The 16626-nt window shown below is 43.5% G+C and overlaps 1 protein-coding gene across 3 annotated transcripts in view; it reads right to left on the reverse strand.

Annotated features, from left to right (window-relative positions):
• Positions 1-482: 482 nt before the first annotated feature.
• The window catches only part of LOC139532509 (filamin A-interacting protein 1-like), a 66100-nt gene continuing 49956 nt past the window's right edge, over positions 483-16626 (reverse strand). For 2 of the 3 annotated variants that reach the window (XM_071330203.1, XM_071330204.1), the window contains exons 5-6: positions 5947-8761; positions 483-1418 (exon numbers count right to left, since the gene is read on the reverse strand). In XM_071330203.1, the coding sequence (XP_071186304.1) occupies positions 1212-1418; positions 5947-8761 (3022 nt within the window). In that variant the 3' untranslated portion in view covers positions 483-1211. Of the gene's footprint in view, positions 1419-5946; positions 8762-13040; positions 13200-16626 lie in introns of those variants that run through there. The other variant, XM_071330205.1, reaches the window with a different exon arrangement.

Raw genomic sequence — 16626 nt, forward strand, 5'->3', positions numbered from 1 at the left:
CCCTTCCACCACCACATGGGCTGGGACCAAATCAAAACCTATCTGGATACCCATCTGTCTCACCCGGGCATGAATTTGGAGTACCTCATATAACAGGTTGGAGGCTACTGCTAAGAAAACTTCACAGATAATCTGCATCTCCCGCCAAGAATGAACCACGGAGGTGTGGTTTTCTGATCACCTGACTGACCCATCAACATGATTGGTCATCGTCGAAACAGGTGTGTGCTTTGCAATTGGAGGATGTCATTTTGAGTTGAACCATGACGAGAGCCTCTGATATACAGGTAGGCCTGCATTTACACAGTGGTGAAATTCTGTGATGGAATACTGTGAGAATTACCCATTTAAAAAAAACTATTATTAGCTTGCACAATTCATATTCCCACCAGATTGGGATTTTTTTTTTAATGTCCCATATTTCAGGCAGAGCAAGCTGGGTTTCTTATATTTAAAATAAAATGTAAATGTGTATATGTATATGTAGGTATAAAAACAATATTTATTGATAACCAAATAATAGGCTGATCATTACATTTTAGAGATCATCACTGAGGAGGTCGCATTCAACATAAAATACCAATAATACACACGTACATTATTGAAACTGTTAATAACATTCCTTTTTTTGCCACTCATAGAATTAGACTAATTACGTAGTGGATGTAAATTAGATAGGTCTACCACATTAAAATAGAAATACAGTTCATGTTTCAAGGGGATAATACACATTCATATTGTAATGGTATTAGCAATAACAGTAGCCTATATATATATACATATATATGTATATATATATATCATAATTGATCAATTACTGCAATTACTGCTCACCAGGGGTGCAACTTTGGTTTTAGAGGTGGGGGGACATAATATATATATTTTTATTTTATTTTTCCTACCCAACCACTCCGAGGCGTCCGCATGGTCCTAAAGTACACCGTTGCATCGTTTTGTATCACATTCCAATTATAAAACTGGGGACATGTCCCCCCCATCCCCAGTAAAAGTTGCGCCCCTGCTGCTTACACAGAAAGATCAGTGAATTTTTCTTTGTGAAACACATATGCTAGTTAACTTAGGCCTACTAATCTTCCTATTTTGGTGTTTTCATTATCAATACCGAGGCACACAAAAGCAGAAGTCTTTGTAGCAACAGGAATACATTATAATTGAGATCATAATGTGATGATACATCCAAGGGTGTGAGGTTATATTCTAGTGGGGCCGTTGACCATATTTAGGTTGTTGGCTGCACTCTGAGTACCCTGCAGTGCCTTCTCTGAGGAGAGCGCTGTCTGGGGCTGTCCTTTATTGCTCTGCCCTGGATTGACCACACTGTTTGTTCCTTTTGTACTGTAGGCTTTAGGTTTGGGGATCCTGGTTGGGCCTGGGCGTCGGAATGCTTCCAAGGGGATCTGAGAATAGATGGAGAGAAAAAAGGGATCAATATCCTTACGATATATAACTGTAGGTTGTTTATCAAACTGACCACAAGATGGTGCCAAATCATGTTTTTTGGCATACAGTAGCAAATACCTAGCAATTTTTGAGAAACCACATCACAAAATAATTCATTACATGCTTATTAAGACATGTACAGGCTCATGTATGCGGGCAGTATAACAAGTAGACTAATAAAACATTACTCTTTAAGTAAAGCTTTGACCATTTTTTCAACACATCCGACCGCTGTAAAGAATGGAACTAAAGAAATCCACGATTCCCTTTCTGAAACTGTCTTTGGAGTTTATAGAGCTATTCACACACAAGTAATTGTTTTGCTCCCAAAGAAGGCTTATAAGAGAGAGTGGGAAGGGAAAATGTTTGGAGACAGGTATTGGATCGTGTTTTAGCACCAACTGCCAAAACAGTCACAGGAAATGTCTCCCATGGGGTTTGCATCACTGCATTGTTTACTGCACAATCAGCTTAAACTGTCATCTAATGCTCCTAGCGCTCCGTCTCAGCTCTGCCAGAAGGTGATGTCACCGTAGGAGCTCTTCATGTTTGTCATCGCTCTGCGTTTAATTTAAACCCCCCTCTGCTCTCTGCTCAGCCTAAACCCCTCTCTGCTCAGTCTAAACCCCCCCTCCCTATCTTTGCTCAGTTTAAACCCCAGTTATTGCCCAGTTTAAACTCCTCGCTCTCTCTGCTTAGTTTAACCCCCGCTCTCTCTCTCTGCTCAGTTTAAACCTCTCTCTCTCTCTGCTCAGTTTAAACCTCTCTCTCTGCTCAATTTAAACGCCACTCTCTCTCTCTGCTCAGTTTAAACCCCACTCTCTCTCTGCTCAGTTTAAATACCACTCTCTCGGCTCAGTTTAAGCCCTACTCTCTCTTTCTACTCAGTTTAAATCCCTCTCCCCCCCTCTCTCTCTCTTTATCTCTGCTCAGTTTAGACCCCCCTCTCTCTCTCTGCTCAGTTTAAACCTCTCTCTCTCTCTCTACTCAGTTTAAACCCCACTCTCTCTCTGCTCAGTTTAAACCCCACTCTCTCTCTCTACTCAGTTTAAATCCCTCTCTACCTCTCTCTCGTTCTCTTTCTCTCTGCTCAGTTTAAACCCCACTCTCTCTACTCAGTTTAAACCCCTCTCTGATCCCTCTGTCTGCTCAGTTTAAACCCTCTCTCTCTCTGCTCAGTTTAAACCTCTCTCTCTCTCTGCTCAGTTTAAACCTCTCTCTCTCTCTCTACTCAGTTTAAACCCCACTCTCTCTCTGCTCAGTTTAAACCCCACTCTCTCTCTCTCTCTACTCAGTTTAAATCCCTCTCTACCTCTCTCTCGTTCTCTTTCTCTCTGCTCAGTTTAAACCCCACTCTCTCTACTCAGTTTAAACCCCTCTCTGATCCCTCTGTCTGCTCAGTTTAAACCCTCCTCTCTCTCTGCTCAGTTTAAACCTCTCTCTCTCTCTGCTCAGTTTAAACCTCTCTCTCTCTCTTTCTCCTCTGGCTTTAATGTAACTGCATGTGAGACTAGAGAGATGATGATGAGAGCGCTTAGAGCAAAGAAAGACAAGAAGGGGAATAGATGATGATGAATGCGGCCCAAATGGCACCCTATTCCTATGGGCCCTGGTCAAAAGTATTGTGCTATATAGGGAATAGGGTGTCATTGGGGAGGCGGTTCATCATGCACATTAAGGCATTCTCCCAGACATGTTGCGCAATATAGGTTATTATACTGTAGGTTTAAACGTTGCAGCTTATTTCATCACTCTTTCTTTCTCTGAGAGAGAGCTCTTGTGAGACACTCCAGTTTCATGCCGAAAGCTATTGAGTGAATCTACCCAGTCCAAGGAGTGAGTGGTTAAATGCTGTTAAAGACCAACTGTAAGTGAGTGTGTATAAGGGTTTTATGGTTTAGAAAATTAATTCTGAAACGTGCAATGAACCATGTCCTTAAATCCATGCAGGACATAAATTTGAAATGTGTTTTGAAAATGAGGTTAATGGACCAGAAAATCTGTGTGGGTCATGTCAGGGGGGCATGTTGATTTTACACAGAATGACCTTTAATTATAAGCCTCCTCCCTTTGGAGGCATGCAACAGGAGTACTAGAGTAAGCACTTCCTCTGCCACGGACAGACCAGCCTGCAGTTCACTAGGCCGGCCTGCGTTCTGCAATTCTGGCAAAGATGCACGGTTGTCTCCATGGCAACAAAACACAGGATTTGTTTGGTGCTTGGATTGTGGTGCGAGACACTATTTCACAGCACACTGCTGGGTCTCAGGATGCTCTTTCATTCACAATATGAGGCCTTTGTTTGAAATGGGCCCTGCCCTGTCCGTTTATTTGCCTCTCCTTGTTCATTGGGCCTATCGGTCAAGGTGTTTGAATACCATTGTGATGATGACCGTTATTGTAAACTACACGTGAATCCCATCAACTCCTAAACTAGCCTGGGATTAGCCTATGCAGGGCTGCCAGAAACCGCTTACATCCGGTTTTCAGGGATACAATATTTTCAACCTAACTTCTGTTTCCCCTGAATAACGGATGTGGGAACTCCGCTCAGGCGTCTTTTTACGCCTGCTACATTAGGTTAGCCTGTGATGTACACTGAAGATTAGTCTCGCCTCTGATTGGCTACTGTACTTTCTGTATTGAAAAACAGCACAGTGGATGATGGTGCTGTGTGATTGTATAGCTTACATAGACCTTAGATTTAGCTGACATGCCAAAGGTCATGCGTCAAGTGAGATATAAAAAAGGAAAGGGTGTGTCAGACTATGAAGCCATCATCCATACTACTTGCACTTTGCTCTCATTCGATATGGACTGTGATGTTATTTTTACATCAGAACATATGATCTGCCTGGCTCAAACAATGACCTCACTAGATGTGAATAAGTACGATCAGATAGATAATGACATGGAGGATATTTAAGGACACAGCTGCTCTGATCCCTTGAATGAATAGCATCTTGTTTAGCCTGCAAATTATTCTTGGGCATTGAGAGATTGGGATCCTGTTTCCAAACGTCAATGCTCCCAGCCTGAATCGATTTAAAGCTTGATATAGACACCTCTTTATAGTGATACTGACTCAGAGGGTATTTGGATTGGGTGTGCATTTCCACATGCGTGAATGGATCTGACACATTTATGCTTCATTCAGGTGAGCTTTATATTACCAATGTCACTCAGAAGTCTCTTCATGATAAGCCAGTGCTTTGAGTGATGAGTGTGGTTTTTCTTCATTCCTATACTGCAATCTATTTGCATTGTTGTGTAGGTTGCATGATCATTTGCCATTAAAACAACTGTATGTATTTGCAAAAGAATCATACAACACTATGATGAACGTAAAGAATATTGATTCAAATTGATACAGAGAGTTGCAGCAAAGAAACATCCACTTGGAGAAGACCCTCAATAGTTAAAGCATCTCTTGTTCGTCCAAGCTGACTCACATGTACTTTCCATGGTATCATTAAAGAGGAACTTCAAATTCACTCATGCTAGTCTTTGCTCTTGGTAACTGGGTTTTTGTGTTTGGGATAGAAGGAGAAACTATGACATCACCAGCCTATGAATTTAACTCAGCCAAGAAAACACATGTCAGAATTCCCTGGCCTTTTTTTCCATTTTCTAATAAATTCTGGATGTTCACACAAGAGTTCTTCTGAGAGTCCTGCTAGTAAAAAACATAAATTAAGTGGCTCTAAAATGTCCTATTCATTGTATGTGTGTGTCTTGATGGTTGAAGGACAATGGACTTCTATCAGAGGTTGTATTGATTGAATACTATTTCAAATGGTTAAGGTAGCACTTGAGCAGTGAAAATTAGATCACAGTGAACAAATACAATATAAAAACTAGAAGTTAGAAAACATGCATAAATAAAAAACATTTAAATATATATTTTAACCTTGAAATATATTCCTCATTTTCATCATTCCGCATGCAGGGTTTACCACTTCTGAATGAGTAAATGAAATATGCAAGCATGGATGACAAACTAAAACATAACTTTTGCACACTTTAATATTTAGAAAATAAATCAGCTTAAACAAAATGCAAGTTGTGTAATATGAAGTTTAAACACAATTGAAACGGTCCATCAGTGAATAGTCTTAGTACATGGTATATTTACCAAATAGCATATACAGTAAAGTTACCCCGGTGTTCAGTAAAAGTTTCTTACTACAAGTGCCTTCAAAGGGTTATTGTTTTGTTTTGTATTTGAATGACAATTCATGCATGCAAACATCTTTCCAAACAGAACCAAACAAACAAACAAACCCCAAACACAAACAGAGAAGTGGTTAGGTCGGCCTCTCTTCATACAGAAAAATGGAGGTGGATGGATCAAGATCGGATGACTAGGGATTGAGGAGGTTGGGTTGGGATAGGTGGTGGTAATGGGTGGTGGACAAACTAGGGTTTACTAATGGGGTGAGGTCTCTTGGGATGGGGAATCAGTCAATCATAGGCATTACTTACTGTAATTTGTGAAGGCCTTTTGTTTGGGGTGGATGTTGGCTTTATAGTGATGCTACTTGTGATTTTGCTGTTGCCTTTGACAGGGGTACCATTGGATAACACAGGAGTTCTCTGCTCCTGCCCAGGTGAGTAGCATGGGCTCACAGGCTGGGGTGTAGTGTTTAAGCTCTGAATAAAGGGGCTCCCTAAGTGAATGTGGATTTTGTTGTCCTCTGTGGTGATGACGTTGGGGCCGGAGCTGTTGGACCTCTGAACCTGCCAGCTGCTCTGCCTCTCTGGTGTCACCCTGAAGACTGCATGACCTCCCATGACCTCTACTGGCTCCGTGGACAGGGACCGGTCAGGAGTGCCTGTTGTGACCGACACGATCTGGATGGGTGACATAGCCCTGTCTGGAGTGACCGACCCAGAGGAGTCTGGGGTCATCGCTCTAGAGTAGGTGGCCATGGTGAAGGGAGATATGGCTCGATCAGGAGTGCAGGGGGAACCATCTGACGAGGGGGACCTTTGACCTTTGTTTCTGGTAGTCGGGGAGATGGATGCGTTCTGAATTATGGTGATTCTTTGTTTGGGTGGACCTCCGCTTGTGGGGATGACTGCAGTGCTTGTGTATGACTGGGTGTTTTCTGCGGTGGGGCTGGTGATTTCTAGCATGGCCATGTTATGCCCGTGGTCTGGGGTTACCTTGATGTGCAGTGGTTGCCCGGGGCTGTGTGTCAGAAACACGTCTCCTTGCTGCACATGGTTCCCATTCTGTCTGGGAACCTGCACTTTCCCATTGACTGGGTTGTGGCTTTCTTTGGTTTTGAGAAAGGGGACTCTCCTGATGTTGTTGTTGAGGTTGTTGACATTGTTGAAGAGGGAGGGGTTACATTGGGCGAGGGGCAGCTCATTGTTGTAGTTTGGATCGTCCTCAGAGTCACTCTCTTCGTACAGTTTTCCGTTCACCACGGCCCGCTCCAGTGGGGCGATGCTCTTGTAGTTGGGTCGAAGGTGGTCTGCTGGATCTGTCTGTACCTCCTTGGTGCACACCTGTAAGTCTGAGAAACGTCTGCCGTTCATGCCTGGGCGGAGACTTTTGCTGAAGCGACGGTATCGCTCCAGCTCCCGATTGAGGGTCTCCATCTCTCTGGCCAGTTCTTTATTTTTCACCTCTTGCAGAGTCAGTTTTCTTTGCAAGGTGGAGTGGTCGTTTTTCATGCGACAGATGTTTTCCTCTGTGCCCATATATTCATGGATCTTCTCTTTTAGGGCTGCCACCTCTCGGGTCAGATGACTGGACTTGGCCTCTTCCTCTTTCAGACGCTTGTAGAGGATGTGCTCCTGGTTGGACTCTTGCTTCTCTGCCAGTTGGTACTTTAAGAGCTCGTTCCTGGATATTTCCAACTCCTCCATCAAGGCCGTTGCTCGCTCTTGTTCCCTGGAGTATCTCTTCTCCATTGACTCAAACTCATCCTCAGTCTTCAACAAGTCGTCTTCGACAACCTTCATATCTTTAAGTTTTCGCCTCAGGCGCTCAACTTCCTGTGTAAGGTCTTTGACTTTGTAGTCCTCTTGTTGGGAGCGGTTGGCGATGGGCGCCTTGATGTTTTCCTCTTTGGCTTTGTTCCTCAGGAATTCCCTCTCTGCAGCTTCCAGTGACTGCAACCTCTTCTTCATCATGGTAACTTTGGACTGCAGGTCATTGCTCTTTTCCTCCTCGGCTTGGAGCTTGGCCTTGAGTTCATCCCTGTCCTTGGTGGCGCCACACATTTTCTCCTCAAGCTCAGCATTCGACCTTAGGGCTTTCTTGCTCTCCTCGATAAGCTTCTCTGTTACTGTTGTGACTTTGTCCTGCTCAGCTTGTAGTTTGCCAGTGCTGTTATGGACCTTGTCCTCCATCGCTTTCAGTTTCTCAGCCATGGTCTTCCTTTCATCCACCAGCATGACCGTCAGCGTCTTCAGCTTGGTGAGGTCTTCCTTTAGTGTAAGCTCTGTCTTCTCCAGCTGACCCTCCACGACCTCCAGTTCTTTGACCCTCGCTTTCAGGATGTCCATCTCTCTGGACAGAACCTTTGACACTGTCCTCTCTTTGTCCAGATTGCACTTTAGCGCGTTGCACTCCTGTTTGCTCTTGCCGAACGCATCCTCTAGTTTCTCCAGCTCCATGATCCTGTGGTTCAGCTTGTCCACATCAGCCTTCAGGCTACGGCTTTGGCTGGCTTCCTTCTCCAGCTTCTTGTTGAGGTCCCTGCACTGGTCCTCCATTCGGACCAACTCCTCGTCCTTCCCCTCCATCTCCAGAACCCTTTTCCGTAACTCCTCCACCTCATCCATGAGGCTGGAGTTGCCACATTCCCCGCGGCTGATCTTGTCCCTCAGCTCCTGGAGCTCGTCCTCGGCCCTCCGGAGGGTCTTGTTGGTCTCCTCCAGTTCATCCAGCTGCCGGCTGAGTGTGGATAGTTTCTGCTTGAGCTGCCGGTTCTGGGCATCCTCGCTGGTCAGTTTGGCTGTCATGGTCTCCTGTTCCTGGTGAAAGCGACTGGCTTGGTCGCCTAGCTCTGTCTCCAAGCGAAAAACTTTCTCCTCCCCCTCTTGCACCTTTGCACTAGCAGAGCTCAGCTCTTCCTGGGTGTGGGAGGCGCTCGCGGTCAGTTCTTGGACCTTAGCAGTCTGTTGGGTCAATTGCTCTGTGAGGCGCTGCTGCTCGTCCACGACCATCAACGCAAACGACTTCAGCTTGGTCAGCTCTTCCTTTAGGCTGGTGACCTTCTTGTTGTTCTCCTCCTCTTTCCTTTCCTGATAGGCCTTTTCCTGGTCAATGAGCAACTTCAGTCTGAAAGAAAAACACAAGAAGAAGAGAAAAAAAGTGGGTGGAGAATGTGATGGATGACACAGGGAGCAACATAACACAACATCAATAATATAACATAAACAATATACAGTATATCAGCTTGGTAGAAAATTGTCATTCGTTGTTTGCTTCTGAAGTGGTAAATGTGTCTAATTCTTATTCCCAAAGTGCCATCGGGCCTATTATTAGTAGGAATGCAGACCCACCATAAACACTCATGGGTGTCACATTTGTCTGACCATACTGAATGGATTTCTGAAGGGGTTTGACATTTTATGTCATGGAAACTTTAACAGATCATAAATATAACTGTGCTAACTTTCCCAAGTCGGTAGCCTGACATACACTTGCAGTGTTTTCCTTTTAAGGTCCCCCGATAGCAGTTAACTCTCATATGGGTTGGAAACTCTACACGCCGTAGTAAAAGTCCACAATAGTACTTCTTATAGTCATTCCTATACAAATTGACTATCTAGATTACCCTTATTAGGATTTGCATTACTGATTACTGATGTCCTGTATTGCTTATCTACTGTTAGTTGAAAGAAGAAAAATAATAGAGAATGGACTAAATGCAGTGTTTGTACTGTGTGAGGATGTTCTGTCCAAATGCACTCTGATCTTTGGCTGTGGTGGCTAGACTTTTCTAGAATGCTGAATGTTTACCCTGACCCCTATCTGACAAGAATACTCCCATCAGTCCCCATCAAACTGTAGACTAAACCCGTATTCAACCACACTGCTGTTTTTGAAATGTCCCAGTGAATACAGTCCTCTTTCATACCTGTTAGAAGCACCTACCCTGCTTAAAGAAACAACTAAGCTTACATTGCAGTTATTTTAACGTCTAGAGTGATATTGAATTCATAGTGTGTACTTGTGAGCATGTGTGTAGGTGTATGCCCAGTGTAAATGTACAGTCTACTGTATATACAGCATATGTAACAGAATCACGGGGGAAGCTGGGGTCACGGTAGCTGGCAGGGCATGCATCGCACCGGGCCAGTGTGCCTCCGCTCCACAGCGTCGGAGGGGATGTTATGACTGCTGAATGTGCAGCTGCCAGCGTGCTAGCACAGATGTCGCATTGGCATGGAACAATCCCCTAATTAAGGGGTTCCTCTACTACCCCCTGCCTCCCTCTCTCTCTGGTTATATATTTAAAGGAATCCCCCCCGCTTCCAGAGGCAATTACAGCCTGGCTGGATAAACAGAGGGCCTCTCTCAGGGATCACTAATTACACCTAGTCTCCTGTAGAGGAACATGATGTCAGCATGGTAGCTGGTAGAACTGGGGCTAAGGCAGGTCCATGGTAGAACTGGTGCTAAGGCAGGTCGATGGTAGGGCTGGGGCTAAGGCAGGTCCATGGTAGGGCTGGGGCTAAGGCAGGTCGATGGTAGGGCTGGGGCTAAGGCAGGTCGATGGTAGGGCTGGGGCTAAGGCAGGTCCATGGTAGGGCTGTGGCTAAGGCAGGTCCATGGTAGGGCTGGGGCTAAGGCAGGTCCATGGTAGGGCTGGGGCTAAGGCAGGTCCATGGTAGGGCTGGGGCTAAGACAGGTGCATGGTAGGGCTGGGGCTAAGGCAGGTCCATGGTATTGCTGGGGCTAAGGCAGGTCCATGGTAGGGCTGGGGCTGTCCTATGTCCTATGATGTTAATCCCACGATATTCCACATGTTCCACTGTGCCAGAGATCATGATCAAAGCTGATCAGCTTGAAGTTGATGTACATTAGGACAGCATCAGATGGGGAGGAGTTTGTAAAGGCCTCTAGTGTCCCACTGAGAAAGTTCACAATGGGAATGTGTGGTATAGTCAGTTCTACAATATCTGAAGACATGTCTTTCTGGCAGAAACGATCATTTTGAAAAATCATCTAAATCATCATATTCTATTAACATTGCTGAGACGTCAGGGCAGAGCAGAGGAGTGGCAGCCATATAAAGGCCTGCAAATGTAGCTAGAATGTAGCTAGAGCTAGACTGCTTTATTTGTATCCTTGTTTACTCTAGCAGTTATCTCCGCTACCCAGTTATGCTCCGTTTTCCCAGTGATGTAATCAAACCAGAATAGAATGTGAGCCGCGGTCCTGGACTTTAGACTCTGCTAGTTAGTACAAGTCATCCTGGTTTCCCCATTTTTAAACACAGAGGGTTACATTGTGAAAATACATTATGGAAACAGAAGATACATTCAGGGAAACTTCCATGTATTATTAATCAGGTGCTTGAGATCAGCCAAGACGTTGTAGGCTGTATGATGTCTCTGGAGAGGAATTACATGTATTCCCTAGGATCCTAGTCGCTTGACATGAGAATACTGTGTCCCTCCTAAGGGACAATCATCTGTTTCCCATGGACTCCGAATTCTGCTCGACTAGTGGGACTTGACAATCGAATAACACAACTTGGGAGAGCAGAAGTTGAACTGCCAGTGAGTCAACTGTGACTATATGGTTGAAAGGGGAATAAGAGGGGCATGAAGGTTACCACTTGAAATTCTCAACGGTTGCCAATGAATGATGTTCTAGTTTACCCAGTTCATCCTTATATGGCTTTGCCATCAAACTTGGTTATACAAGATGTCAGCTGCAGAGAACAGCGACTTTGTTTATTAATCATTGAAAAACGACCAAATCCCATTCTAGATTAATTAATTATATTGCGCGATTAACTTTGGGATTTTACCGGAATGTTGATTACAAGCTACGGTAAAGGCCACACTTGATTGAACAATTTATTTTATCACTGCCAATTTCCCAAATCGAGTCAGTCTGTCTAAAACGGTACATTCCCATAAGGAGTTTCTATGTCATGGAAAATAGAGTGGTGCCTTCTGCATGGTAAGCAGTTAAGAAATGGGTGTGGGTGCAGATGGCTATTAACCCAAAACCAACCATTCACCTACTGACCTCTTCTGAGCAACATCAGCATGCAGAGGGGAAAACACACACACACAGCCGGCAGCAGGATGTCACCATGCCCACCATTATGGCGAATGCCACAGAGGGCTTTTCCTCACATTTAAATAAGCAGCTGTGGCCAGTGGCCTCAGAGCTGGAAACTATGGCTCAGACTCTGTAAACAGTGCTGCTGCTGAGATGATAAAGGACATGACACTATTCTGGGTGTATGTTTTAGAAGTCAATGTCCAAGACAATGCCCTTGTCACAGGTCCATTTCCTGCCCTTTCCCTTAAAACACCAGATTTGATTTGACATTGATATTAACAGGGAGTCTCATTGAGACCAAGGTTCTAGGCCTCTTTCACACGGGAGTATACACATCATTTACAAAAGACATGATAAAACAATGATCTGTTCATGTTTGATCCTGAACCCTGTTTTTAGTGTAAATAGACAGAAGCAGTCAGTTTGTTAGGATTATTCCCGGAGTGCTTTATGAAAGAGGCATAGGAAGCTGGCCAGCATACGTCCAGCAGAGGGCAATCAGTAAGCAGTATGGGCTCATAAAATTATAGGCAATATTTGTATGCCTTCAGTTGAATGACTGTGCTAGTTAAATATTTTATTTTTAATAGTTACATTTTAGGGGTTTAGCTGGCTATGCTGTATGTTACACAATCAATAGCTCATCAAAAATATATATATTTTTCAGGTTGTTGAATTCATTGTAATATCTGAGTTTATATTCAAACTTAACTTGTTGGTTCATAAATGTATCACTCAGAAGTGATTCATTTTTCACAGGAGAGCAGGTTCAAATAACAATGACTATCTTTTTTATTTCACCATGCACATTTCCCCCAGATTCTCACAGACATTAGAGTGTGGTGTGAGTGTTGAGTGGCCCGTTCAACTACACATAGGAAGTGAACCACTGAATCACCCATAGCTTTAACTCACACACAGAATCAGCTTCTATCAATGTCCTCCCTCAATGGTACATTTGAAAATCACAATTAGGGAATTAACATTGTGCACAAATTGTTACAATATTTAGTTACTATACTCTGCATCTGTTTAATTGTAATCACAGTTTCCAAAATATCCGACTGAAATTTGTCAAAATTGTTTCAGCATTTTTTCATGAACTTGTTGAATGAAACATTTATTTCTAATAGATTGCCTATAATTGTATCCCAAAAGACACAACTTTCCCAGAGTCAGAAATCAATTCTTTACACTAACCCAACTGAATGTCAATATCAAAGCTGTACTTATCCCCCTTGCACTCAGTCACAGTGCTCCATAACGAACCAACAGAGCAGCTAAGTTGAGTTAAAGTTGCCTTGCCTCCTACCTGTTCCATAGGTCTGTCCGGTGGCAGCCTCAGTGATTGAAGCTCATTATGTTGCCGTACTCTCTCTGTCTCTCAGCTCTCACACAGCGGTCTGTGATGTGGACATTCCAGTAGGGAGACCAAACAATAAGATATGTCTCACTGCATGCTCCCTGCCTATGGAGCATTACATCATCAACATGCCCTTATATGGAACTTTGTGTTGTACAGCCTCCCTGACTCTCAAAGGGGTGTGTACTCCAGTGTGTGTGTGTGTGTGTGTGTGTGTGTGTGTGTGTGTTGTACAGCCTCCCTGCCTCTCAAAGCGGTGAGTGTGTGTGTGAGAGAGAGAGAGATTCTTTGCATGTGGGCTTAAGCGTGTGTGTGTGTGTTTGTCCACCTAGGTGTGGTGTGGGCCTTAAAACAAGAACAGAGAGGAAAAGTGTTGAGTGACGTCTGTAACGTGTGAAATATCTGTTCTCTCTGGTCTGTCTATACTCCAGAGACAGAGGGTGAGGAGAGACAAACGATTTAGGTTACAACATTTCCTTCTGGCTTTCCTCAGTAAGAGTCATTGATTCAACTGAAGAAAAAAAGACAAAATTAACTTGACCAACAACCGTGTTTAGTAAGGAAATCTGTGTGTGTTTGGAATTTATTCTTGTAATACACTATTAGAGCCCAACCGAATTAGAAACACGCCAAACATTTACATGCAACACTTCACACAATCAACAACACAAACATACCTCAACAGTACATGACACTACTAATCCATAATGTTGGATTGTCTGTAAGTCTGTTATTAGGGACTGCTAATCGACTGCTGTCTGGACTTTTATTGCCGGGATTTCAACATGACCGTTCATCTAGAAACGATCCTCGCATTTACAGTACATCTCACAATTCACATTTACAGCCCTCTGTATTATCACAGACGGCTCATTGCTCAGTCTATTCTACAGTGTGCCTATCTTTCCCTTGATACCAAGACTTCTCTCTCCACACACAAGCAAAATTATAGATTCACGCTAAATAGCTGGCAGCGAACTACACTCAAACTAAGCTAGTACCCAACTGCATTAAGTTCAGCGGGCCAAAATACTGGATATAGCCTGCTAATAGAGATCATTGAGTAAATTGTCCTCCCGTATCGGTTCAATGTCCCTATTGTCGTCGGACAGAACATCAGCTGTTCGCTGAAACAATGGAGTTCACAGCATCAGCACGGACGTAACATGACATCAATCATCCTCGTTAGGAGGAATCAAGGAAATACTGGGACATTTCCTGTCCCAAAATCCTCTAAATCAGATGTCACAGCTTCACAATGGTTGGTTGCCAAGCTGTAGAAAATGAGGAAATACTGCCAAGACAATGTAGAATAGAGATGTCCATGGAAGGCCAGAGAGCAAGGAGTCAAACAACCCCCTCCCTCCTTGTTAGTGGTTTGAAAATGGCAGCACCCACAATGAAACAAATACGTCATTTGACACGGTGCAATCAAGTTTCTTGAGAACATTTTGTGGTGATAACCGATTATACAACGGACCGAAGAACCAAATACTGATTACATTTGACTCTGTCATGATCTTTCTAGAATTTTTGTAACAATTTGTTTGTTCTTGACGTAAACACATTCCTTCATTTAGAAAGCCCAATTAGGGTTTGTCTATTTCTGAATCTGTACATTTCCAACACATCCTAGACAGAGTGCTCCCGATCCCAGATGTTCTTCATTGAACATGAAAGTTGGCCACACAAACATGTTCTCTATGTGAAGCATCTGCCAAATTAGAAATAGTGGAAAAACGAATCCCTGTTTTATGTAATGTCTTGGTACATGAGTCTTCCTCTGATACTCCGAAATGGAATGTAGAGTATTATGCATCAGCTAGATTGAGGTGAAAATGTGTGGTTTCAGAGAACATTTCCCATGAACACACAATCTTAGAGCTACATGTGAAGTGAATAAAACCAATGTTTCAAGCCACAAGTTCTATACCATATAGGAAGAACCACCATGACCCACCATTTGGGAATCAAACCGTGCCCCGAGATGACAAATGGACTCTCTCCCTCCTGTGAGTGCAGTAGGAGTATGCAGACTGTTACTGCTGTGGGAGTATGCAGACTGTTAGTGCTGTAGGAGTATGCAGACTGTTAGTGCTGTGGGAGTATGCAGACTGTTAGTGCTGTGGAAGTATGCAGACTGTTAGTGCTGTGGGAGTATGCAGACTGAGACACATGTTTGCGTAATACTCAATCCATGCCTGGGGCCTGAGTACCTGACACATATGACATCACTAGTCCCTTAATCAAATCCATATGGCGACTATGTTCTCTCTCTCTCTCTCTCGCTCGCTCGCTCTCTCTCTGAGTGAGTCTGGGATCCTTTGACCTTGTTACACAATAAGCTGGCTGTCTGTGGAGTCTGGCCATCCTGAGGGCTGCTTTAGTTCTACTGTCTCAGAAACAGGCAACCTGATAGAAGTGTATCAGCGTTAGATAATATATAGTATTGAGTACCACAGTATAAGTCATAAAATACAGAAATGGTTCCAATCGTTTTTTCACCATTGATTTTTCCATCTGGGATTTTAGAACTACTTCAAATAAGGTCTGTGTTTCATGTAGACTTACACTGGAGTGACGTTTTGATAGCCGCGCAAATCTACCTCGGACAAGGTAACTTTGATCAATAATTAGCATTATGAATTGTTTTAAGTAAATTGAGGCTAATATATTGATAAAACACCTTGTCTGAGAGAGAATTACACGGCTATCAAAACGTCATGCCAAGGTAAGCCTACACTGAACACACAATTCATTTACATTTTTTGCCAAATTCACGATGTGAAAAATAAATGGCGGAAAAAACATAGAGGCATGGAGCATGGAGGAGGAGGTGTGATTTTGTGCGGGTGCTTTGCTGGTGACACTGGGATTTATTTAGAATTCAAGGCACACTTAACCAGCATGGCTACCACAGCATTCTGCAGCGATACGACATCCCATCTGGTTTGCGCTTAGTGGGACTATCATTTGTTTTTCAACAGGACAATGATCCAACACACCCCCAGGCTGTGTAAGGGCTATTTGACCAAGAAGTACAGTGATGGAGTGCTACATCAGATGACCTGGCCTCCACAATCACCCGACCTCAACCCAATTGAGATGGTTTGGGATGAGTTGGACCGCAGAGTGAAGGAAAAGCAGCCAACAAGTGCTCAGCATATGCGGGAAGTCCTTCAAGACTGTTGGAAAAGCATTAAGCTGGTTGAGAGAATGCCAAGAGTGTGCAAAGCTGTCATCAAGGCAAAGGATGGAAGAATCTAAAATATTTTTTTATTTGTTTAACACTTTTTGGTTACTATATAATTCCATGTGTTATTTCATAGTTTTGATGTCTTCACTAGTATAGTAAAAAAATATAGTAAAAAAATAGTAAAAATAAAGAAAAACCCTTGAATGAGTAGGCGTGTCCAAACGTTTGAATAGTACTGTAAGTACTCAATGCATGTTAGAATCATCTTTGGCAGCAATTACAGCCATGAGTCTTTCTGGGTAAGTCTCTAAGAGTTTTGCACACCTGGATTGCACAATA

Source organism: Salvelinus alpinus, chromosome 10, assembly GCF_045679555.1.
Source record: "Salvelinus alpinus chromosome 10, SLU_Salpinus.1, whole genome shotgun sequence".
In the NCBI taxonomy this organism is placed as follows: Eukaryota; Metazoa; Chordata; class Actinopteri; order Salmoniformes; family Salmonidae; genus Salvelinus; species Salvelinus alpinus.